At 36.7% G+C, this 26,980-nt stretch overlaps 2 protein-coding genes and 1 non-coding gene across 3 annotated transcripts; 2 read left to right on the top strand and 1 right to left on the bottom strand.

Annotated features, from left to right (window-relative positions):
• Positions 1-212: 212 nt before the first annotated feature.
• Positions 213-26,100, bottom strand: LOC115633043 (venom dipeptidyl peptidase 4-like). The gene is made up of 10 exons (XM_030530387.1): positions 25,640-26,100; positions 11,218-11,846; positions 4,085-4,321; positions 3,249-4,025; positions 2,224-2,683; positions 1,701-1,921; positions 1,475-1,644; positions 1,117-1,277; positions 853-1,058; positions 213-792 (listed from the first exon to the last, which is right to left on the bottom strand). Exons 2-10 carry the CDS (start codon positions 11,671-11,673, stop codon positions 676-678), a joined length of 2,805 nt encoding a protein of 934 aa, XP_030386247.1. The 5' UTR covers positions 11,674-11,846; positions 25,640-26,100; the 3' UTR covers positions 213-675.
• LOC115633044 (venom protease) lies at positions 15,507-21,907 on the top strand. Its single transcript, XM_030530388.1, has 2 exons — positions 15,507-15,871; positions 21,136-21,907. Exons 1-2 carry the CDS (start codon positions 15,507-15,509, stop codon positions 21,905-21,907), a joined length of 1,137 nt encoding a protein of 378 aa, XP_030386248.1.
• Trnam-cau lies at positions 23,237-23,308 on the top strand. Its single transcript has one exon. It is a non-coding gene; the product is annotated as a tRNA-Met (tRNA).
• Positions 26,101-26,980: the final 880 nt, after the last annotated feature.

Here is a 26,980-nt window from a genome sequence, read left to right as displayed (position 1 = left end):
GCATCGACAATTCAAGAACTTCGAAAGTTAATTCTTTTTAAAGAAGCTCAACTTGCCAAGCATTGCATGAAGGATTTAAAAACATCTAAGTAGATCTCATGCACTGACATGGTATGGGTAGATTAATTTTTTCGGACAGCCTTTTGTTTGTTTAATAGATGTTGTTTGATTCAGGCCTCACCATATATTTTATAACTTTCTTTTTTATGTTGTTTACGCATTTATTTATTTCATTCAGACACACTTTGCTAACCCATTAATAAACAATAAATTTTTGCTATACTCGATACATTTTTAGGTCTCAACAAATGTTTGTAAACATATTTTTTGGCCAAGTGCCAAATTTGGTTAAAGTCGATAAGCGAACCAGGAGCCCAAGCCAGAAAAAGACATTAAGGCCAAACATGTTTGAGAAACTTATCAGAATAGTCATTATGGCGTGCTGCCGGAGCTGTTTAATATTTTTGTAGCAACCAAGCTTGTTTTGGAATCCTGTATTTGCATTTTTTAAAACTTGGATCGATTCATGAGCTTGCCTCAATTCGTAACTTTGTCTCAAATCAACATTAAACTAATAATTCGGAGTTAATAAATATAAGACTTCAACAATTGCTTTATTTAACAGTTGAGCAACATCGGTTGCTATTGTCAGCTAAAATTGCACTTGAGTAGATATTATTTGCCGCTTTCCATTAAGTGTTTGTTTCCAAAGCAGTCGCCAAAGAAACGATTCAGCGCATGATACAGATGAGGACGTACATGAATCAAGCCATGTTGTTCATCAGGATAGCTCTACACAAGGCACGAATATAAAAACAGTAACATATAATATATATAGAAAATGCAACTCACAATCTGTGTAAACGAAATATCACGCAGTTCCAGATTTTTAGCCAGAGCCATGGCTTGCTGATAATGCACATTATCGTCCAAAGTTCCATGGACCAACATATACTTTTTTCCTCGAAACTGATCGGCACGCGTCCATAGCCGCGAATTTTCATAGCCAGCCTCATTTTCGCTAGGCAGTCCCATATAGCGCTCCGTATAAATGGAGTCTACGAAAATGATGCGATTAGTAATTCACACAACAATTCACAGAATGGCTGGAAATACCATAGTAGTTCCAATCCGTGACAGGCGCTACTGAGGCGGCACATGTAAATACTTTTGAGTCATCAGTGGCCAAGGCCATGCCAGCTGCATAGCCGCCATAGCTCCAGCCCCAGATACCTATACTTAAGGCATCCACAAAGTTGAATTTTTGAGTAACTTTGCTGCAAGGAAATGAAAACTCGTCTCAGTATAAAGATGCCTTATGTAAGCTTAACAATTTGGCGACTTTGTCTTGAATATAATACTCCAATAAAAACTAATACCGCATCTTCATTGAAGGTTAGTCTTCTGCTTCAAAAAACCGCCGACAGATTTATTAATGCAGAATATTTGCCTCTCTGACCGTAGTTTTACTTACCGTGTGACAGAAATCTGATCCTGAATCTCTACAGTTCCTAGATTTCTATAGATGGCATTCAAAAGCTTCTCACCACGCATGCCCGAGCCACGTCCATCGATTTTGGCATAAATAACCGATTCATTGATGCATAGATAACTGCCCCAGTCTATGGACCATTTGTTGTTTACCTGTAATAAATGATTAAATTTAATGTAGCTTCTAATATCTGGAGAATGTCACCTACATAGAAGGAATCAGGACCTCCATAGACATCTACAAGCATAGGGTACTTCGTCCTACCGCTTCGATCCAAATTTGGTGGCAAATGTAACAACACCTTTGCCGTCAGACCCTCTCCAATATCGAAGGTATGTATCTCGCGTCTGGGCAAGGTTACGCCCTCCAATTTAGAGCGCAGCATGTCATTAGTCTCCCAGTCCAGTAATTTTGTAAGTGATAGTTGAACTGTTGGCAAATGGAGGAAAATATAATGACTTCAGAGTGCAACGATTCGATATTAGAATTGCTTGTATTCAAATTTTTGGGCTCAACTTTTAAAGTGTATAGATGTACGAAGTGGAAAGTGGTATTATTAACAATAATTGGACTATAAACCTATACCCTTTCTATTACACAATATTTTCTTCAAATTAAAGCGATAAATGTAAATAATTTTCCTAGATAATTCGCCCTGATACTTAGTACCATCCTTAGAGCACTGTAAATTGTTTACTTCGTCTATAGCTTTTGTTTGCTGTTTTGCTTACAGTTTTCGTAGCTCCATTCGTAGATGGCTGTTGCGGGTAATCCCGGACCCAGTGACGTAATCACAATCTGCTTTTGATTGTTAAAAGTGGCTGAAAAATAATTCTGCTCCTCATTGTCAGATGACATCAGCTTGCAAGTCACGCACTTGGGCTCCTCTTTGCCGCCGCTTTGGGCCTTAATGGCATAAAGGTGTAGTTGCTCCGAATGCTCCGCGGTGTTGGCCAAGTAGAAGATGAGATCGTGTGTAGGATCCCAATGGAGTATGCTGTCCACCACAAAGTTACCCTCAGTGAGGGCTACGGGATGCTGCTGTTCGGAGGCGTTTGCCTTGGTTGAAAGCAATGTAATGTGTTTGTAGTTGTTGTACGGAAGTATTAAGGCAATTCGCGTGGAGTCGTTATTACTAAAGGGTGGACTGAAGATATTTATCCAACCAGTTTTGGACTCGATGTTATACAGCTAGAAGTTGAAATAAAGGAGTTTTATGAGGTTAGTAATCAAATGAATTTAAGGAAACTACAAGATTTTAAATTTAATTGAAATAATTTTTTTAAATTAAATAAAGCCTTCGCCTAAATGAGAATTTTTTTACTAGAAATATTACATTTGTAGCACATCCTGCAGGTTTGTAAGGTATTTATTACTACAGTAATTAGTGGGGCTCTTCATTAACACCAGGACATTGAGAAAGTTACGATATAGAATATAAATATGTACATATATAATTTCAGAGAGCGAGGTCACAATAATAATATCGATTCAAAAAATACATTAAAAAAAGAAAAAGACAAAGCTGGTTTTGTGGTGTGTCGAAGGTAAAATATAAAAAAGCTTTCTATCTCTATAACAAGTTGTTCATAATTACTTCAGAAGCTGAGGTGTGTAAACGTTCAACGTTAAGTTGAATTATCCCTTTTGCTTATCAACTGCCAAACCATCCTTTTGTGGATTATACTATAACTTTATCATATAAATTTAAAATCTGATTATAGACCGATATTATACAACACCATTAACAGCTCACCATTTTGTTGCTCAGACCATCAAAGCACATCACATAGGCGGCATTTTGTGTGCGATTCATCCAGGTGGAGAGCACATGAGTTTCGTTGAGCCAACTAACAACTGAAATAATATGATCCGTTCCCGATTGGAGTCTAGTAGGCACTTGAACCTCACTTAGAAACTTTCTACCGCCCATTGCATTCTCCAGATTCGCCACAAACAGTTGTACGCGTGGATTGGGCGTGCCAACCTTAGGATAGGGCGTTTGCCTATGTTCTGGATACTGGAAACTCAAATCATTCGCCTCACCATACACCGGCATGTCCATGAATCGTGTGAGAGAATCATCGAAGCGTATGAACGCCAACTGGGTGCCAGCCGTGTTGAACCACATGGCCTCGTTGGAGCTGAAGACCTCCTCCTCATACACCCAGTCCGGTATGCCATTCAAGACCATTGTGTTGCTGTCCCTTGTTATGACAATTTCCTGTGCAAATGCCCTCGGCTTGTAGTATATATTATTTTCGTAATTGATTATCAATCCATTGCCCATGGGCGCCCATTTCACCAGAGTCAGAAAGGGTCTCTCCTTCTCTATGGTCAATGGGGTGAGTAGACCCGTTTTCAGGTTCAATATATCGTAGAGAGCAAAGAAACTATATCGAAAGATCTTTTGCCGGCTCTTCGCCAGCAGCAAATACTTTCCGTCGGCTGATTTTTCGTAGTGAAAATATTGATGTGCATTCCTTGATAAAATTGTACGTTGCTGCGTCTTTGTGTTGTACTCCACAATGGCCTGTATAGGGACAGTTCGATCATTTATCTTTATAGCTAAACATATATTGTCTCATTTACCTCTTCATCTTTGTATAACACATTGCCATCCTTTGTCCAACTGCCGTTGAATTCGTTGGCGTAAAATGCTCCGTAAATTACCTCAGTTAGGTCAATGCTTCTTAGAGTAGAGGGGCGGTGGAGATTTTCAACACGCAGTACGTAGATACCCAAAATGGAGATCAGCGTCAAAACCAATAAAGCTAGGAATGTAAAAACTATCACTGCTAGAGTCTTTCTAGTACATAACGGTGGATTCTGAAAGTAAATGCAAAAAAGCCCAAAAAAGAAACTTGGTGTTACATTTTTGGCTTATAAGTAATATTTTAAGCAAATAGACCTTAGTAATACCTTGGAATAATTCGCTTAGTTTCATATAAATAATAAAAACCCATGATTTAACAAATGCTCTCATAACAACGATCGAAACATAACAAAATCGAAACAAATTTCTCTCAATCCGTTCTAAATGAGTAGTTATAGAAGTTAGTTATTTGACTTATAAATTAAATCAATTCTCAATTTTTAGGTATTCAGCACGTTTTATTAATCTACATTTGTTTTAAATTGCTTTAATTGTTGGCGCTCACAAATGTTATTTATAATAAATGTTCATAAATTAAATATTCGGTTCCAACAACTCTTAAAACGTTTTATAATGTCACAACATTCTCCAAATTGAAAGCCGTTTACATTTCAGAAGTTCTTGGATATCCATTTGATAAATTTCATTTTTAAGTACATAGTTAAGTTTTAAGTTTGTTTTGAAATATACTATACACCAATTCTCTTCCCTTTTCCAAAGGGTATGGTATATCTGCGAGTTCATATTGGAAAGGTCGCCCTAAAGCAATGAGTCTAATTCTGACAAGTGCTCCTTTCTTCACTTTCTCATCTTGACAGCTTCTGTAGAAAGCATTGGACCGCATGTCTGTCTATGGGACCACTATTAAGACTTTAATCCATTTCAGTTTTATTAATGTTGTGGTTCTTTGATGTCCAGAGAATGCCAAATAAACCTTTCTCCGACACAGATTCCATCCTACCTAATCGATATAACTTCCAATAATATATGTACATTAAGGTAATCTAAAAACTAAGGAACGTCATATACTCATGACCCTCCTCCCAAAATGTACAAAAAATTTCTTAAAAATGCAAACCTAACATCAGGCTTAAAATGAAATGAACTTTCAACTTTCCAAATCCACATCTACTTGATTTCTTGCCATTCTTATTGTAATGTCCAATGTGAATGCCCCACTTAGGCGTTTCAATTATAAGCTTGGGACCATTCAAAAACTTTTTTCCCCCCGCTACGACTTTTCATGGCAAACTACTGCAAAAATATTTCACTTGTCAAAAACAATTGTTTTCCACATTATGAATTGTACAAATACGGTTGACCTTCGCACGTTCGCTAAGCTGCGGACCATGGTTGCAAATTATTAACAGCAGCAACCAAAAATAAAGAGAAAAATTTGCATTCAATTTTTTCAGCTGTCGTTTAATTCAGCGCGTTGGCTTGTAAAATGTAAATGTGAACGACATGCCATGGAGTCGAGGCGTATTGGACACGGACATGGTCCCGCCCTGGCCTCTGAAAGTGGCATTTACAAGCGACGGCACCGGTACGCGATTCAAACTAAATGAATTGCATTTTGTGTGTAGTTTTCAGTTCAATTTTTTTATATTTTTTTGTCGCCACTGCCTGTTTTGTTTGTTTAACACGAGAGACCTGGCCATGGATGAAAAATTCGTTGACTCAAATTACAGCGATATCTGTTCGAAAACTACTGCATTTTTTAAAGCTCTGGTGTTTTAAAGGATTAAAAGGTGAATGCGAATTACACCTCTCCAAAGGGAGAAAGCAAAACATGTAGATACCAAAAGGTAAAAAGTTAGGTACACTATGAAGTGGAATAAGCCCCTAATCTGATTGAGCTGATTGTGGTTTGGAGATCAAACGTATTCATAGGTTACGTTTTGGCCGTTGCTTTTAAAATTTTTAATAACTTTGCATTGTTGTCAACGTGGAGTTGTAAGAACGAAATGAGAGATGCACAGAAAATAGTTTAATAATACAAGTATGTGCATTCAGAATACAATTACACCTGCAGAACTTATAAACTACAGCCGACAAAACAAACATTTTTAGTGGCCCACCAAGAATATTCTTGAATCATGTTTAACTGACATATTGAAGTTAGATAAAAACTATATATATATATATATATATATCTATATATATATATATATATATATATATATATATATATATATATATATATATATATATATATATATATATATATAGATATTTGATTATCAATCCTGAAATAATATACATCGGAAAAATTAAGTGACTCAACCTTTAAAAAAATTACGTATACGTACTCCGTAAGATTTCGAAAATATATATATGTTGTATAAGTTGAAAGCTGGAAATAACATAATAAGGAAACCAAATGGCATTACAATTCATTACAATTTCAATCACTTTTGATTTTACGCTTTGTGTAACACTAGAATTTTTCAGAAATTACTATGAAGATGAGAACGCGCTCGTTCTTTGGTACGTACTTAACTTTTTTTGAAAAGCTTTGGCGTTTTTATACAAAATCCTTAGCAGGTATTTCTAAATAACATGATCAATTAGTGATTAATTAATTACTGCTCTTCCGTTTTTGAGTTGGACTCTTTCTGTTCTTTTTTTTTAAATATTTTTCTAGTTCATCAGTGCTTTTTATAATATTTGAATAGGAAGCTTTTAAAATTAAATTTTATAACAATGGATGTCGAAGGTGTGGGTAAGAACAGCTGAAATAAATGGATCTACTGTGACAGATTCTATCTTCTATATACTGACAGGAATTTATTCATTACTATTTTTTCAATGTCGATTCTCTTTTTCTTTCATGCTATTGTTCTACTAATGATGCCTCCAAACTCGTGCCCAAGGATTAACATGGCTTAACAGCCCTGAATTGCAAATAGTACATAGAATGTATTTTCAATTGTGATTAAGTGAGAGTCACTTTAATTAAATGCTCTATAAATGTTGGAGGGCTTGAAACAAAGCACGCACACACACTCGCATATCCATGACTGTGGCTAAGCTTTAACCTTGTTCCGTGCCATCGCTACATAGTTTTAGGCATTGAAATCCCAGCTGACGCAACACACACACACACTCAAACGCATTCCGGGACAGTCAAACACAATGCGGCAATATGTGAATACATGTGTAATTGTGTATTTTGGTCGCACATTTCAATGAACTGCAATGGCAAAAATTCAACTGAATACACAAAATGTCTGGCCCACATATCCCAGCGGGTTCATCCTATCCACTGTTGGCCGTTGTTCGTTGCGCGGCCAAATAGCCAAATAGATTTTCTTTTCATCCGTGTAAGGGGGGCACGTATAGCCAACTGCCTGGCACACATGTGACTGCAGTGAAAGTACAAGTGAAAGGCAGCCGTGTGACCTTTCCCTCTCCCCATTATCCCTACCCTTGTATGTTTATGGTATTGTCGTCACAGCTGCGTGGCGGAATTTTTTGGGTTTCCTGCTTTTTTATGCGAATCCCGGCCAAAGAAAATATGATTTGTGCCCAAAAACATTTCGGTCCAACCAGCTGGCATTTTCCGACGCTTGTTTTTCTTAAATTTCTGGCACATAAAATGTAATTAAGAAGGCATTAAACGTTGCCACATAAATCATGTAGCGCTGAAAAATTTTACGACATGCTGAATATACTGAAGTCCTCTATATACATATGTACGTATGCTTGTAAGTGGCACCTGAAGTGCTGAGAGCAATTCATATAAGAATCTGCTCGACCGGAATATTTTTTGATACTCATTGCTGGCAGGGGGTCTGCGTTTTCAGAGCATTTTATGTAATTTGATGCGATATATTGCATACTTTTTTGGGCCCTACTGATAGCACTATGCAACAAAACTCATGTTGTCAGAAAAACAAAAAATAGAAGGGAATATTATTAAGGTGAATGCATTTTTTTTTATTATGCACAGCTTTTGAAGTAGTTGCAAAAATATTTAGAAATGATTTGTAGATTCATCGTTCAGAGTTAATTAATTAAAATTTATTGTAATTTAAAAACAGAATCATTAAATTATCATACATTTCCAACATAATTAAAGCACATTTATAAAAGCGAGTCAAAAACAGAATTTTTACAGCTAATTTTTAATTCATCTTAATCTTGGAAATGTTTAAATTATTCATTCGAAAGATTCCATTATAAAAGCGTGTTCAAATGCTGTGCATTAACAGATAAATTCAAAGTTTTGTTTGATAGTGTAATTGGCAACTGAGTTGTTGGCCCGTTCACTGATAGGCCGACAGCACAGACGCCAACAAAAACAAAACCAAAAAAAAGAAAACAAAAACAAATGAGCAGCTTCAGTTAAAGCCAAGCCAAGCCAAGCACTGTCACAGATCTGGGTCTTGTGATTGCACTTTTGGCGACACTGTGGCGCACAATTTGGCTATTCATTTTTAACATTTTGCAAGCAGCGGCGATGACGACGACGACGACGACGACGACGGCGAAAGGAAACCAACTTCCGCGGCAAGTGCGACAACAACAAATGGCCACGTCCTGTTCCTTTCGTCTCTCCTCCCCTCCACCATTGCATGTGAGTGTACGAGTATGTTGGGCGTCTTTGTGTGTTTGTGAAATGAATGTGCCTAGTTAAATAATTCCCACAACAACCGCAGCTATGGCGCAGCATCAGGCAGCAACAACAACAACAACGACAACAAGAACAATGTTGCCAACAGCAACAAACACGCCCGCAAAGCCAAAAATACAGCTACAACAACAAAATGAAGGCAACTCAAATACAAATGCCGTTGCCGCACAGTTAAGCGTGTGCAGTCAAGCAGCAGAAAAACCAAAAATAAAACTAACAACAGCAACAGCAACAAAGCGAACGCAGCATAAAGCAAGCAACATATAATATACGTAGATAGATAGAAAGATAGATAGTGCTAAAGCAAAACAAAAAATAGAGGCAACAAACATAAAGCCAAACACGCGCCACAACTTTAAGCGCACAAATTTTAAAGTCCATTGGAGCACGAAATGGCTTAAAAAAGGGCGGCCACAACAAGAAGAAGGGGAAGAACAACAACAACAACAACTACAACTGCAACAGCTACATACAACTACAAGCCATATATAAAGCGCGACCGCCGCTGAGATTTAAGTTTGAACCGCCGACCATTTGCCATTGAAGCAACCGCCATTTGTCATGAAGACAGCAGGCGGCATTTTACAAGGTTTCGAGTGGAAAACAAAAAGCCGGCAAAAAGCACTCAAAAGCGCCAAACTATGGCTCTCTGCGCGGAAGCCGCTCTCTCTCTCTCTCTCTCTCTCTCTTACTTTGCCATTTGCAGGTATTGGAGCTTTTGCTAGTGTTTGTTTGTAAACAATCGGAGAGCTTTAAACAGCTGTTCGAACAGTGGCTTGAATATAAATAAAATTTAATACATTTCTATAATTAGTACTATTTATGTGTAAGCTTTAAACAAAATTTATAATTTGCATTTTCACTGAAATGCTGTTATCGATTATTTAAACAACTGACTCTAGAAAGGAGTAACCACATAGAAAATTTTTCTTGTTACTTGAGAAAACTACTTCTTGCTGGTTTTTAAGTGATTTACCTTACAAAATATCAAAGTACAAGATGTATAAATTAAAATACGGAGCGTTTCCGTCATCATGCCAACGAGAACTCTAAAAAATTGCAAGCTATCGAAATATAGTGTTATGATTTCAAAATTGCACCTTTTAATCATATTTATTTTGAGATGAGATAAATTAAATTAGTTAAGAAATAAATCATATTTAAATATCTAAGCCGGTAAAGAAATATCTTACAGAAGGAAAACAGTTACTTTCACCAACATATTTGTGAAAGTATTAAAAACTTAACATTTAATCATTTAATTAATGTTTTCGCGTTTTTAAAATCGTTTACTCGTATTATTCAATTATTTTAAATTTTTAAATTATTTATATATATAAAAGTACATCTCACACTATAAATTCATAAACAAAGATCAAATGACCACACTAATTAGTTAAATCAACTCGAAATCTAGAAACCAAGGAGATAGAATTTCTACTTAACTTTATCACTGAACTATAATTATATTTTATTATGGTATGATTTTTAAAATTTGTGTTTTATTTAATATCATTCTCTTATTTCTGAACGTCTTTGCAAAAGTTAAAATCAAATTCGTCTTAGTCAAAAAGTCAAGCTCTGAAAGTCAATTAAATGAAACGTCTATAAAGTCAATTAAGATCATAAAAGAGATTGGTGTGAATTTAAATTTTACTTGATAAAAGGTTTTTTTTTTTTTTTAATTTTATATTTTCAACAACAAAAAATTGTTAAATCAGAAATACAATGATCGGTATGGGTTAACAATAAAATGAATATACACTATATGAATAAAATACCCGTTGCTCATACGGACGAAGAGGCCGGAAAGACAGGGCGGATCATGAGCTCATGAAATGGGGCCTGCGACGCTTCCTCCTGCCTGTTACATACATGTGGCAATTGGACTTTTGAATCCTTTGGGTACAGGGCACGAGTACAACAATTAGTATTTCAAGGTTGCCTTTAAACTTTCACATGTGCAGAGAGCAAAAAATTACGCCTATTTTGTGTGTCACCGATCAGGTCAATAGCTTGCCCATCAAAGCTATAAAAGCATTTTCGCATAATTAGGCTGTCGCGCAAATGAAAGTGAAATGTGTCAGGCCTCCATGTTCCCATTAAATAATGAGTTGGCATTTAAATCTGATAATTAAATGAAATTATCTAATAAAACAATCGCTAAGCGTCAACACAATTATCGGAGCTAACGAACGACAACGAATTAAAATAAAAACACACGATTTAAAGATACATATAGATGAGGGAGTGTGTGTTCGGTTTGAACCAATTTCTTGGCATTTCATGGTGCTGATCATTAGGCCGAGCACGTTCGTTCATAAAAAACGTTACATCGACTCTGCGTCTGGCTGTCATCGACTGCGCATGCCCAAATAGTTGGTCTAAAGCAAAGGAAAGCTGACAATCGTGTTGGGATCTACGACTTACCTTCAGGCGCTGCCTGGAGCTCCCCCTGCCCGAGCCTTTCCGCCGCCACTTGCGTCGCGTCTCGTGGACAAACAAATCCTCGACGCTGCTGCTGCTGCTACTGCTCAGCCGACTTCCACTGTCGCTTTCCTCCCCAACACTTTCGGCATCGGCAACAACATCCAAATGTTGGCCCGATTCCGCATCGCGTTGGCGCAACTCCCTATAGTCCCCAACCTTGGATGTGGACGCGTTGCCGCTCAAGAAGCGCTCGCGAAATGCCTTGTAGAGCGTGGAGCTGACGCTGCCAATGCTCTCCCGTCCATGCACCGCTGCCGCTGCCGCAGCTCGCCTCCCACCACGCCTCTTGGTCTTTCTCCTCGCACCGCTTCTTGCGTTGGACGTGCCTTCCACACCAATCGGCATTGCTTCGCTTGCCGGTAGCTGCGCATCCAACAGATCCAGCCTGTTGCTCATCGTTGTTGCTGTTCTTTGCTGCTTCTATTTTTTTTTTTTTTTTGTAATTCTGTTATGCAACCGTCACTTCAGATGCTCGCATGTCTGTGCGAGATGCGCTTTACGCCTCCCTGGATTTCTAACTGGCCGGCGTCGATGTCGATGCACAGCAGCTGCTTTTAATTAATAATTAGCTGTAAAAGATAGAAAGACAGTTAAATTTGCATGTTTTCCATTAATAAGGAACACGGACTGTGCTGGTTATGGTTTGCTTTTCGGCACGGGTTATTGACTCTCTGGCTTATGCGCCTCACTTTAAATGCAAATTAATTGATAAAGACACAGGCTGAAGAGTTCTTCAAATATGTGAAACTTTAATTATTAATTCTTCAAGTTTGCATTTATTGTAATGATAATTGATTTATTTAAACAGCACCGCATTAAGGAAAATCCAACCATCTACAATATTTGTGTGTATATGGAGACATAGAAATGCTCTTTTTAAGGACAACAACAGTTTCGAACAGCAACTTTAAACAACAACTTAACTAAGACGAATTTAGTTGTAATAAGCAACTTAACGAGCGAAAGAACTGAAAAGATACTTAGAAATATAAATCACAACATACATTTCATATTTTAATGATTCTTTAAATACAAGTATTACAACTATTTACTATTTAACGAGTGATTAACCAGAAAGTTTTAAATTTAGAAAATTATAACTGACAGAATGCACTTTTATAAAATTTTTCAAGTTGTGGATATGTCTCATAAATAGACATTTTTAGTTAGTTTGGACATCCCAGGAAAAAATTTCATTTTGCATCACATTTTCATTAAAGCTTTTATTAAGTTCATTTTCGTTTTCCGATAATTCAGTAGGTTATAGTTTTATGAATTAAGCTACATGTGTCGGTTATTTCCTTCATTTTATTAGTTCCCATTGGAATCATCGTGCGGTTAGCATTGTAATGCTGTTGAATTAGGCCTTGAAAAAAATTGGAAGTCGAGCTCAAAAGACAACTGGAAGGGAATACTTATTTATTTATAAGAATATACAATCAATGTTATGCTATATATAATTTAGAATTCGAAAAATTCCTCTTCGTTTCACACTTTTGTTTTACATATTCATAATTAACTAAATTAAATAAAACAACAAACTAGGTTACTTGTGGCACATAAGCTTATTAGATGAACTATGAACACAGAACATTAAAATAAAATAATTTCATTTAAAATGTTTTGATTTTTTAATTGCGTTTGATGCTATGCCAAGTTTAACGCAATTAAAAGTATTAAATTCTATTAAAAATCAAACACGCACATTTACATATCTTTGTTTGTGTTGTGGCATTTAGCTAATTAGTTTAATGGACCAACCACAAAGCATCCCATTGCGTTCCTCCACTGATACGAATAAACAATATGTACACTAATAGATTGTAATAAAAATATGTTAATTATTTTCATATTGCTGCTTTCATTTCATTCAATGAATGCGAATATTTCAAGTATCTATATAATTTTTGTAACTCATCTTTGGCATGATTTTGTAGTTTTTCTTTGGCGTGTGAGTGAAAAGTTTCGGCTAACATCAAAGAGAAATATGTTAAATATTTACATCAATAAAAATTCGCATGCTCATGCCGGTGGTAAAGTGGTAAAATAATAATAAAAATGAACAAATAAAAGTTCACTGGAAGCTTGATTCTAATATTTCCTAAAATGTGACTCTATATACTTTTTATTTCGCTAATTTAAAAGATTTTTTTATTTGTTTGGGCAAGCGCCTGGATAGATACTTTTAGTTTTCATTTCTGCTCTTACGACATTGTTGAGTGTTTACGAGGTACTTATTACAGAACACTTATTGGTTTGACTACACTGAAAAAAACCTATTTTACAAAGTGAAAACAGAGCCTGTGCTATATTCCTAGGAAAGCAAGATTAAGGCATATAATACATTTACACAATTCTCTGTTTATGTTTAATGACATAAAACGTTGATTGTGAAATATTTGGAATATTAGAATAACATTATTGTTTTGTATGTTTTATAAAATTATAAGCCATAGAGCAGAAAGTAAATAACATCCCATGTCCACACATAATTTTATCTACAATTTGTTTCATTGAAATTTTCAATTGTTCATAGATTTTTAAGTTTTTGTTGCTGGGATTTAGTTCCCATGATTTAGAATACCAATAATCCCATGGTTGTTGAAAAGGATCCTTTATTTTATTAGTTTTTTTTATGTCACTGGAATACTTTTTGCTGCGAAATGCTGAAACTTGATCATTTGTAATTGAATTGTTTGTGGTTTATACTTTTCCGAATATATGTAAAAAAAATTATTTGTTTTAATCTGAACAATTCTTCAATAAATTAAAATAAAATCATTTACCTTACATTAAAAATAAATTTTTTGTTTCATATTTCGAGCGATGTGGTTTAAGCTCGGGTCGGCCAGGCAAATAATTTGAATGCAAATTGGTCGAATGTTAACAGTATGTCATAAACATTATGTATTTAATTTGAAACGGATAAGAAATCTATATTCAAGTGTAATTTTCCCCAACAAGGTACCTTGATATTTCAAATTAAATAAGTATTTAATTCAATTAAATAAGAACTGCAATACGTTTTGAGTATTTTGCAAATTGATAGAGTTCGGAAATTTCTTCATATATGTGCCCTTTGAGGGGAGTATATATTAAAATTACCCAAGCATGTATATGCATAATATATATTGCCAAATGGGGATAATTAGGCGCCACCATAGCATACTATTACTTCTTTATAGAGTTATAAAAGAAAACCATTGTCAAAGAATTTACTCATTGCAAATATGCGTTTAAATTCTCGCGGTGTATGAACGCTTTGAGCATAATAAACAAACTCTAAGCGGCGACGCCAACGACAATTGACAACACTCGTAACCAGGCCCAGACATAGACGCACACGCAGACACAGACGCAGACGCAGAAGAAGAGCAGAACAAAGTGTGGATGTCGAGAAAGAACCACAAACACACACGCATATCCGCAACACCCATACACCCAACAAACTGTCACATTAGCATATTGAGAACACAACGGGGACAACAAAAATAAAAAAATAAATAAAGAGTAGAATGCGCCTCCTCATTTGTCTCTGCGTCTCGCATTCAGCGGACGCCGGCTACGCAGGCGCGACATCGGCAGCGGCGTTACATACGGACATGCTTTCTTTGCAGTCAGCGCAGAGAGAGGGAGCAGCGACGCCGGCAGCGCAGCCAGCAGCAAGCCTGGCCATGGTCAGAGCTTAAAGTCGGCGACTGTCGCTGTCAGTTTGTTTGCAAACTTTCGCGTGTGCGGTACGAAAAGAGGAGACAGTCGAGGCAAAATATAAAAAAAAAATAAAGAAGAATTCGACGCGACTTGTTGACCGTTTGAATTACGTGGATGTGGAAATGGTTTGATAAATAAATACAGATGCAGATAAAGATCGTCAATGTATAACAAAAATAAAAATAATAGCTAAGAAGCAGTGACAGAGCTTTGTTCAGTGAAAACGCGTGAAAAAAAACAATTCGATAACAATTGATTTACATATTTACTTCCACAATCTATGAAAAAAAGACGAGGTGTGAAGAAGAGCGATAAAAATACTTTTAATAATTCAAAGCGCATTCTTTGGCTAACGGTTTAAGCAAACGAGCCGACACAACGAAGCCAGCAGGAGTCCCAACGGAGACGGAGACGGCGACAAACCGTTTAGGCGCCCATTAAGTTTGATGCATGAAATTGCATAACAAATACAAATACAACAACAACAGCAACAGCAACATAACAACAACTGCCACAAAATGCTGCTCCACTTACGTCATTTACAATTAATGCTGGCCATCATTTCCTGCATCATTGGCAGTCTGATCGGCGAGACGACAGCAACAGCAACAGCCCCATCCCCAGCCTCAACCTCATCCTCCACCTCATTCTCATCCACAGCCTCAGCCTCGGCGTCGACATCAGCAACCATACCGGGCAAGTATCAGGCCTATGGACAACAACAGCCAAAGAAGCTGCACATCGTCTCGACTGCAACAAGTGTTCTGGATGCCGCTACCAAACCAGTATCCCGACAGAATCCGATCAAGAATTGGTTTGGTGGTGCCTTCAATCGCAACAATTCGCCATCGGCTCAAGAACAGACCGCCACATGTTCCTGCAGGTGAGCCAAGCAAGCAAAAAGATACAAACAGTAGGCAGGCGAAGAAGAAGAGGATGATGAGGAAGAAAAAAGCTGTCATGGTCATGCCGACAGGAACAGCAACAACAACTATCGGTTATAGTATAGCAACAACAACAACTAAAGCATGCAACATGCAACAAGCTCGATGTCATTGTCACACACAAATAGCGCTTACAGTTAAAGATACAGATACATTTATGTATGCTTTTTCCTTTTTCTATTTACTATTTATTACTATTATTAGTTTAATACTCTTGCTAAAAGAATGCTCAACAACTGATTGGGGTTTGTCACACAGACTCTCGAAGATATGTTTGGAAATGAGAAATTTGTAAAGTTGTAATGAAAGAGCATTTCTAAATCACTTTTTACAGTTGTCCTCTATTAAAATTTCACTATCATATCAGTCCAAAACTATCTCTCTAACTATTTATTAATATAAAGTTACCTCCGCCTATAGCTAAGTATTATTGGTTTTGCTAGAGATCCAATTTGTTTCTTCTTTTGATTTAATAATTGGATCGGAAGATTTGAACTTTATCATCTTAGCTTGAAAGCATAGGAGGTTCTAATATAACTTTTATAATAATATCTAATCACCTTATTCTTTTTACTATTCGACTAGCAATTTCTGTTCGTTCTGTACATATGGTAAATAAATCCGTACTGAATGTACACTCTTCTTTTTCTAAAACCATCTGTTCAACCAGATTTCTCCGTGTTGCTCTATATATCCACACAGCAATCTGCTGATCTATGATCTATCATCTTTATATATGATAAATACATATATATTTATTTACCTGTCTTTCTTCTTACATTTATCAAGCTCTATATCATTATATCTACCCATAATTATCTGTTTATAATTTTCTTTCTATTCATCTATTGATCCATCTATCTACAAATTCATCTCTTTATGTTCCAACAGATATTTCCTATCTTTTGTTCTTGTCGTTCTACCATATCATATAAAACTTTACAGGGAAATATTTGTCGCTTAATAGCTTTTCCTCCCCATTCAAGTTTATAATTTCATAAGACTTTTAATCAAATTTCTGTATATCAAATCATTTAATTTTTAATATATTTATATTGTTTTGCTTATTTTGATTTAGCCGGATCGATGTCTCAGCAGCTTGAATTTAGAACAACTTTCCGAAATATCTGAAACTTAGTGCGAGTACAAGTAGAGTATATATTCTTCCACTCGTCTATGATAGTAATAATTTTGCTTGTTTTTCGCGACCAGCACGCGATCAACTGATCCCCCAAACCCCATCGTCTCTCAGCACGACTGTCAGTTTGTCAACAGATTTATTTCTTAAAGCCGTTAAGAAAATAAATGACTTGGCATAAATGGCAACTAATTGCATAAATTCATTGAGCATAGCCTTAGACTTTTTCGAGTATTGTCTCAGCTCGTATGCTTTTTTTTGCATTTCATTCTGGCCAGCATTGGCACTTTTATAACCTTGGTTCTAGAGGCGGCGGCACTTTAGACTTTTGTCGCAGCCACTTTTCAAGTTACTCGTAAGTTGACCTTAACAGCCCGGCATTTTCAGCATTTTTCATGCGACTGCCTTCTTTTCCCCACAGACCGACCGACCAGCCGACCAACTCTGGCTTTTCTCTATAGAATTGCGTTCTGAAAGCATTCCTGAAATTCCTTCTACAAATTGCTCAGACCATTTCGAGCATGCGATCGTTCCATGCGATCATTGCCTGGGGAATTGCATTTGTCACTTACGAGTAGGAGCGGCCAACAACCAAAGAATTTGCAGTCGTAGCCTCACATGAAAAAGAAGTGTTTGTGCAAATTAAATACAAAGTACGGAGGTACAGATACATACTACAGAGCCAGATACACGAATAACACTTGAGTTGAAGGTGAAGGCGCGAAATGCGTTTCCAAGCGTTGTCAAATGTGTTTTCCTCGATCTCCAGTTTTCTAAATGAAAAGTTTTGTGCTTTGTAATGGGTGCTCTATTATTTATCGATCGAATGGATACTGTTTGGCTGCATCTTGCATTAACTTTAGCTTCTTTGAAGCATCATCTGAGCCATGTCCATCTAAGCACTTGGGGATTGAAACCTATATAGTATGGTAGACTCGCTAGTCTCATATGGAAGAGCCAAAATATTGAATTGTTATTCAGGCAGCAGAGATGCCCTAAACTGTTTTTATGGTACTTCTGAATCCGAGACGTCTATTTAAACACTCTAAATTAATATTAGGTCCTCTTTGAACCTACTCATTGTGAATTATTAAAACTTTTGAGAATGACTTTTCTTTCTTTTGTTGTGAACCGAATATTCGTGGCGATAGCAGCCTCTTTCGATATATATATATATATAGTCCAATTAGTTGGATCATTAGTTTCTCAGTTTGTCTTTTAATGTTAAATAATTCAAGGAATACTGAAATTTAATTCAGAGATTAATCCTTTACGGAATCTGCACTTGTTTGTTGTTCATCGGAAAATTTTTGACGTCTTCCTTTTTTTGTGGGAATTCTTCTGTTGTGCAAAAATTTTCCATTAAAAGGCACTTTCAAAACAACTGACCGCAGGGATGCCATATTTTGTATTTGCATTTTTTTCTTTTCTTTTTTTTTAAATTCTTTTCGCTTTAAAAATTATATAAAATTATCAAACTTATCAAAGAGAAAACATTTGCTGAAGTATTTTGACAAACACGTGGTAGCGCCAAAGAAGTTCGTAAATATTTTGATTGACTCTACAAATTAAGTAATTCACCAACGCTTAGAGCTTCGTTACTACCAGTTGGACAACTTTAACGGGCAAACAAATTGGTTTGTATAAATGAAATCTAGAAAATAAAACAACTGCTTGGCCTTATTGTCTTTTCTATGTATCTGATAGAAAGGCCTAATCTCTTAGTTCTGTGTTTTTGTTTTTTCTCCTTCTGCTTTACAATTCGCACAGATTATGTGCGTCTTTTATAAACCGATTGGCGCTTAATTTAAGTTCAGCTCTTAGTATAATAAACCAGTTCTTATTCCTCTTATTATTTTATACAAAAAAGGCTTGGACTAATTTGCATTTTACATATAACAGTCAAAAGCAAAGCGGCCAAAACACAGCCGATGTGTTTTATACTTGTATTGTATATGATATGCCATATAAGGTTTTCATATGTATGACGCATGCGAACGAACACGCTTATATATATATATAGTATAGTATACACATACATAGGTACATAGGTTTGTTGGTGTTGTTGTTGTTGTTGTTGGATAATGCGCATTCACTTAAGTAGGTCGCACATTTCTGACTCTTTTCGGGACATCTTGCCTTGGCCAAGACTGCGCCTTAAGTTTTATGGGGCATTGACACGATTAAGCCGCCTTCATCTTTTTGTTGTTGTTGATACATGCTTGTGGTAGTTACTGTTGTTGTTCTTTTTGTTGTTGAAAGCGATTGATTTTGTGGCGAAAACAAAAAAGACGTGCGCCAGAACTTGCAGTGTTTCCTTTTTTTTGGGTTGGCCCGAACCGGCTGGCTGGCTGCCTGGTTGGCTGTCTGACTGACTGGCGGACAGATCTGAGATTTTTACTTTTTTTGTTGAAATTTTGATGCCCCGAAACCAGTTTTAAAGAAAGGAAATGCCAAAAATGCTGATTATGCTGCGCATAACTAAAACGGTTGGAAAAACTGCAAATCGCCAGCCATGCCCTTTCTTTTTATTGACCATAAAGCTCGTTGACACTTTCTTTATGGCTTTATTAATGGGTCTTGTTAAATTGTCTAAGCGATGTCTGAGGTTGCTGACCGTTTGCGGGGCATTAGCATAAAGACAATCGTCAATGGCAATGCCAATGACAACCACAACGCCATCGACAACGCTGGCCAACTATTGTGCATATTGATTAGGGTCATCAGTCATGAGTTATTGACTAACGGCCGGGCCTAAACACACACTGCAACTACATACATACACTTGTCAAAAACATGAAGACAAAAAATCATCCCATTTAGCATCATGGGAATCCCCATTGATAGTTCGCCACTGATGGTTGAACTAATTATCTGTGCCTAAGCAAAGGTCATTGCAAATTATTTCAATATTTTGAGACTTTGACACTGCAGTTACAGTTCTGATCGAGGTGATGGAGCAGATCGTATTATGTATCACTTAATATTAGCATCGAATTTTTCAATGAGCCCTTTTTCGTTCGATGAACCTTCTTAAAATTTAAATGATAAATTAAATGTTCAAAATTGCATTATTTTAAATTTTTATTTTGTGGTTTATGTAAAAATATATTTTGAAGATATGTAAAAAGTAGAGTTTTTTAAAGAGTTTGTTGGTTTTGAAAGGTTTTAAAAATTTGTAATTATTCGCTATTTGAAAAGCTCTTTTAGAATGCTGAAAATTTGGATTAAAGTTGGTTAAGTGTGATTAGGGTCGAAAAATATATTTTTCAAGATGTCATACAAATACAGATATCTAATTAAAGTTCGGAAAAAGTATAAGACTTTAATGTATAAATATCTTTTCTTATCACGTTTCACTAGAAAGAGAGAGAGAGAGAGAAAGATAATGAAGTATATGATTTTAAAATTGTTTATACTTTTTATCACTTTTTAGATGGTTGAAAAAAGCTCATTGATAACCGAACCCATTATAGAACAAAAGATTGATTGTGGCCTGTAGCGCCATCCTGCAACCCCATGTCCAAACCCTCTTCCAGAGAGAAAATAACTTGTGATTTAAAAAAAAAAACACTATATAAACCACTCCTTATTTTTTACTTTTCAATACTAAAACCTTGTGGCGTTTTATCACATATGTATATATAAATTTATACGCAAATTTTCTATTATTTCATTATATTCATTTGCTGAGCCTTTATTTCCTTTACGACATGGTCAGTTTTCTAAACTGGAACTGCAGTTATTTTTGAAGAGTAATCGCTTTCTTTTTTAACGGATTTTAATTTCATTTTCATTTTAATTAAAATCACAAAGAGAGAAATATTTCGTTATAGAAATAGAATAAAAAGCCTTACAAAATGTTGTCCCCACACTTGCCAGTATTAGGCTGTTCATAAAAAAAAAGGATTGTTGATTTTTGAATTCTGGGCATCAAACGCCCTGCTTTTCTTTGGCGTTATTTGATCTCTTCTTTTTTTCTGAGTGTACTTAGCGTATGAGGCGGACACTGCTTTCCACTGCACTTGCAACTTCTAGTTAACATGACAACCACTTTACTTGCAGATGCGGCGAACGGAACGACGAGTCACGCATTGTTGGGGGCACCACGACGGGCGTCAGCGAATACCCCTGGATGGCCCGGTTGAGTTACTTTAATCGTTTCTATTGCGGCGGCACTCTGATCAACGATCGGTACGTTCTAACGGCCGCCCATTGCGTCAAGGGCTTCATGTGGTTCATGATCAAGGTCACGTTCGGGGAGCACGATCGCTGCAACGACAAGGAGCGACCCGAGACGCGTTTCGTGCTGCGCGCCTTCAGCCAGAAGTTCAGCTTCTCCAACTTTGACAACGATATTGCGCTGTTGCGTCTGAACGATCGCGTGCCGATCACCAGCTTCATACGCCCCATCTGTCTGCCGCGGGCGGAGCAGCGCAACGACCTGTTTGTGGGCACGCGGGGCATTGCCACTGGCTGGGGCACGCTAAAGGAGGATGGCAAGCCCTCGTGCCTGCTGCAGGAGGTCGAGGTGCCCGTACTGGACAACGAGCATTGCGTGGCGCAGACGAATTACACCCAGAAGATGATCACCAAGAATATGATGTGCGCCGGTTATCCGGGGGTGGGGGAGCGCGACTCCTGCCAGGGCGACTCCGGCGGTCCTTTGGTGCGCCTGCGACCCGACGACAAACGCTTCGAACAGATTGGCATTGTATCCTGGGGCAATGGCTGTGCCAGGCCCAACTATCCGGGTGTCTATACACGCGTCACTAAATACTTGGACTGGATTGTGGAGAATTCGCGGGACGGTTGCTTCTGCGACGAGGACTTCTAGGACCACGGGGGGACACGTGGAGATGTGAAGAGACAATGCAACTTAGTTGTAGTTCTATTTTAGTAACTGTATGCATATTTTGTACTCATATATATTAACTGAATAAAATTTAAATATTGTAGGCTTAAATGGCTGTCCAATCCATTGCATGTTACAATGAGAAGTGGAAAGAAAATGAAAAAAAAAAACATTTCCTTCCAGCACACTTTGCAGTTCTTAGCTGAATAAATAATTCTGTAAACTTTTGTGCCCTTTCTACAAAGAGGGCTGAACAGAAAAACCAAATTAAATTATTGATGTTAAATTATTAATATTTATTCAATTATTAGAAAGTAACAGAAAATGGAGAGATAGAAAAACCCATACACTTTTTCCACAAACATTTTTTATATCATTGCTGGATTTTTTGTATAACTCTCTTAGCCATACTGCTTATCAAATTCTTTAAATAAGTCAATGTTTAATGTACTCTGCTGATAAGTTGATCTTTAAATATTGGGTAATTTCTTATATTATACATATTTTCCACAGAATTTCACTGGGATTGAGGTTTGAGCTTTTGGCGCTCTTTTTTTTGGACCGTAATAGCCGAAGTTCAGATATCTCGGATTTATTCAACGCGGAATATTCCACAATGATAATCATTGTTATCCTCCAGGTACAGTATTAAATGCATGCCCTTTATTAAGCACAAAGTATATTTACAAGTATTAGTTCTTCTGATCTATTGAACATGACACTTGGTTGATAAATCAACTACAAACGATTTGGGGGACAACTACAGCCCCCCACGATACTCTAATAAGGCGGACAACTTCAATGAATATTCTTGGTAAGATTCTAAGATTCTATTGTCACCTTTTATGTGAAGCAGCAATGCATTATGGAAGAATTCTGATACCCGCTAACCAGCCGCTTAGATTTCTACTTCAAAATCCAGCTGAAAAATTTAACAAAAGGTTAAAAAGAGAAAACAATTTACTGTATTTTACTCGTTACTGCAAAGGCGATGTTGATCTAAAAACAGCAATTAATAATTAATCAATAATTTAATTTATTTTCCAAATGCTTAAATGGTTTTCACAGTACTATTCAGTATTATTATTATTTTTACATAACTGCCAAGAGTTTGGCGCGAAACTATCGCTGAAAAATGTTGAATATAAAAAGCTTGCCGACAAGCTTTTGAAGTGCTTTGCTTAACGGTAGCTTTTGGCGCGATAAACATTTGCCGAGCTTTATTTAAAAGGTGGTTTGTATAGTCTCAGCGGCCGACAAGGGTGGTTTTTAGTATGTAAGGGGTTGAACTTGTGTCGGAGTTTAAAAGGAAGCAGAGTGGCGCAGAGGAAGCGTGCTGGGCCCATAACCCAGAGGTCCGAGGATCAAAACCTTGCTCTGCTATAGGTTTGCCGATTCATGTTACGGCAACTATTATTTATGATATTTTAAACAATTTTGCAATCATTTTAAGGAATGAAATGTAAAAAATATTTGGAAGTTTTTAAGCTAAGCAAGAAGTTTTTTAATTAAATTTCGATTACTGCAGGGCTAACTCTAGAACTATAGTTTGAAGGTTATAGAGATTGTATTCAGTGTATATACTGCTAGGTCCAAAAAGAAAACCCCGCTAGCCCATGGTCAGCTGCAGAGCCGTAACGCCCATCACCCCACAAATATTGAAGCTGGATATCAACAAGACGATGACGTTAAGATCTAATTTTGGAAAATAACAAATCCAAATATGTAGGTCAAAAATAATTGAACTTGTTAGATTGAATAAAAATATTCAATTATTTCGTGTCTACTCGAATTATTAAGAGCAGAAAATTACATTGTTGTTGCTAATTGGGTTTATCATCAAAAGAAAATTTTCTGATTATCAATTGCTTAAATATTTAACCTAATAATCGTCTAAGCTTGTATTATTTGTTAAGAAAGGGGTTTGATGTTGGATTCTGCTCTAAAAATCGCAATTAATTTCTAAGATAATTAGTGTTTCAGAGATAAGAATAATAATATAATAAGAAAAAAAACCGGTTTATTTTAAATTTGTTCTTTATTAAAACGAAAATCCATCTAAAGCGACTGAAATTATTATGTACCTCCGGAAATTTCGATGTTAACGAAGCAATTTGCACAGGCAAGCCCGTTGTCAAAAATTGTGTATTTGTTCAAATTTTAACAGCCGCATTATCTCATATGATAAATACAAACTAAAATAAACATTCTATTCTGCTATTCTACATTTGCTTTGCCCATTAGATTAAATAATAAGCATGTGTGTGTGTGTGTGTTTTTTTTTAAGGAACGTTTACCTTCCAATGTTTTGCAAAACTTTATAAAAATAAAATCCGTTGATGAGATGTTCATGTCATGTATTGCTGATGAAATAATTTGCAATTATTAAAGATGTTGGAATGACTTTTTTTTACTTTTAAGCAACAATTTGTAATTATAGACAAATATAATATATCTATTAACTGTAATTAGCTTTCTGTTGTGACGCTTATAGAAAGGAATTTGAATGCAGTTTAGCATTTGGTATAAATAGATTTATAGTCTATAATGAAACTTCGTACTATTCCATTTCATTTTTCTTGTACACGTTTTTGTCACCTCAGAAATTTGAATAAGTTTTATATTTTTATTAAATTTATTTCAGAAATCGCCCCTTTTTGTAGCAGAATTAAAAAGTACATTTATAGAAAATGGCAGGTCAAGAGAAAGCCAGTCTGCAGTATTGAGGTCAGGTATTTTTAAAAGATGTTTTTTTTTTTAGCTTCAAATGCTTGGAATGCTCAAAATACATCAATATTTCAGAAATCTTCCCTTTTTGTACATATTTAAGTCTTGTAGCAAAATTAAAAAATACATTTATCGAAAGGGGAAGGTCAGGAGAAAGCAATTATACAGATAACACGTTCATTATTATGACGCACTATTTCGGCTTAAAATGGATCTGAGTTGCATTTGTTGAAGTTTTTTCATTGATCATATGCATAAGTTATTTTTTAAATGCATCGTGCATTATTTAATCAAAATTTTAATTTTTTGGGCCCCCCCCTTTGGTAAAAGCTGCCTACGCCCTTGCTTCCAACCATCGATATATCCCCCGGATTGAATGATGAAAACCGTAATTCGGCGGCAATGGAAAATGCTTGCTGGGTTATAATGCCGGGCAGCAGAAGCCAAAGCTGGCAGCCGCATAAACTTTCAGTTTCGTTGCAGCATGCCTCCTAAAACTAGTTGCAAGTATCTAAGCGCTACTTCTTTTTCTGCTGCAGCTTTAAATATCACTAGAAACTTAGCTGAAAAAAGTGGAAAACTGGTTTCGCATGAAACAGCTGTAAATTGTGTCTGTGTATGTGCGTTATGTGCTAGTTGGTATGTGTGTGTGTGTGTGTGTGTGTGAAGAGACAACAATGGGCGCAGGCGGCAAATAAAGATGAACAAACGAACGGTTGTCGGGCGCTGAACGCAAAAGTCAAAAGTAAGCTAACTTGGCTACTGGAACGCTAGAAAGAAAGAACTTTAACATCATGATGATGATGATGACGACGACGACGACGAAGATGATGATGAAGATGATGAGACTGCAGAGCTACAGGTTTTGTTTTCTTTCGTTTTGATATTTGTTTATACAATTTCAGTTAAATATATTGTATGCATATATATTTTTTGCTTAACGGGCTTTTTGCTCAGACGCCAGACTCTAGTCTAGAGAAAACTTACGGGCGATAGTGGTTGGCGTTGGACGCTTCCAACTGGTGTGTTGATAAGACCAGTAAATAACTTTAGCTAATTAGCTTGTACACAACCGTTGGAGGCCATTTGTTTTGTTTTGCCTCTCGAATTGCACAACTCGCTGCGGACAATTAATAAGCATTCACAATAATTGCAAGTTTCCAGTTTTTCTAATGTCTTTTATTCACTTTCCACTTCTCACACACAGACACACACACACACACATACACGTGCCGTCAATTGCCGCCTTGCGTAATTATTTCAACTTTCGGCATAAAAAACACAAATTCGCGCATCTTTTGGATACGATTTTCGTTTGATTTTTTATTTTTGTGGGCACTGCATGTATTTTTGTTTTCAATTAGTCGGCAAGCGGGGCGCGAGGCAGCGTTGTTGGAGGCGCACGATTTTTGACTTTTCAAAATTTTCTTCGCTGTGCTTTTTTTCGTGTGTTGTTTACCGTTTGCCGCTCGCACGCTCACTGAAAAAGCCACAAGCTCAGAGATCTTGTCGCAGATCGCTGGCACTGGCACTGGCTGCGGCTGCGGCTTCCAGCTTCTGCTGTGGCTGCTGCGGCTGCGGCTGTAGATGTTGTTGTAGGTGCTGGCGCGTTGCAGGGAGCTGCGGTTCCGGTCACTTATAAGCTCGCGCACGCAGCGCCAAGCGGCCAAAACTTTATGTGGTTGGCCCAGACCGTCAAGAAGCCTGGCTGGTAAGAGAAAAGTTCAATAAATTCGTGGAAATTGTTTGAATAACACCGTGAAATGGAGTCAGATTTCTATATATATTTTTGAATATACATTTGTAGAGATATAAAGAAATATCTTTCATAACACAAACTCGTTTTTCTAGTTGATCCCTAGAAATTTAGAAGAAGGACAAATTCTGCCCCAAATAAATGTAAATAAAATAATACTAATACATAATGTATTATGATACTATAATTAACAATATTTAGGAATAAAGATTGCATAGTACAGATTTGAGGGCAGTGCCACGCTCGACTCGGCATGAAATATTTTCAGCAGAGATACGAAAAAGACGAAAATGTTACCGGCCATTTTGGGGAACCCCTTCCTAGATGATCTTGCAGACATACCGAAGACTAAAGAAAGGGAACAAAGGGCATTAAAAAGCATCACAATGGGTCTCCCTAGGCCAAAGTGTAGGAGAGGGAACCTATGCTACACCCATATCAACCTAACCTAACCAGAGGCGAGGTTTGCAGAGAGGCGAATTGGGGACGTGAAGAAGCAAATCGAACTTTTATTCATTATTTTTGGAACTACATAATACATTATCTTGAGGACACAACACTTTGCCAAATGA

This window comes from Scaptodrosophila lebanonensis, unplaced genomic scaffold (genome assembly GCF_003285725.1).
Source record: "Scaptodrosophila lebanonensis strain 11010-0011.00,11010-0021.00 unplaced genomic scaffold, SlebRS2 tig00001415-arrow-pilon, whole genome shotgun sequence".
Lineage (NCBI taxonomy): Eukaryota > Metazoa > Arthropoda > Insecta > Diptera > Drosophilidae > Scaptodrosophila > Scaptodrosophila lebanonensis.
Note: the sequence above shows the minus strand (reverse complement) of the source record. Positions and strands in the feature narration are given on the sequence as shown.

Bases quoted from the DNA above. Each gene is read 5' to 3' on its own strand.
- LOC115633044 (XM_030530388.1), top strand. From the start codon at position 15,507: ATGCTGCTCCACTTACGTCATTTACAATTAATGCTGGCCATCATTTCC. The intron at 15,872-21,135 runs GTGAGCCAAGCA...CTTTACTTGCAG, and splicing joins ACCGCCACATGTTCCTGCAG to ATGCGGCGAACGGAACGACG.
- LOC115633043 (XM_030530387.1), bottom strand. From the start codon at position 11,673: ATGAGCAACAGGCTGGATCTGTTGGATGCGCAGCTACCGGCAAGCGAA. The intron at 1,922-2,223 runs GTAAGCAAAACA...ATTTGCCAACAG, and splicing joins CGAATGGAGCTACGAAAACT to TTCAACTATCACTTACAAAA. The intron at 1,059-1,116 runs GTATTTCCAGCC...TCATTTTCGTAG, and splicing joins CACGGATTGGAACTACTATG to ACTCCATTTATACGGAGCGC.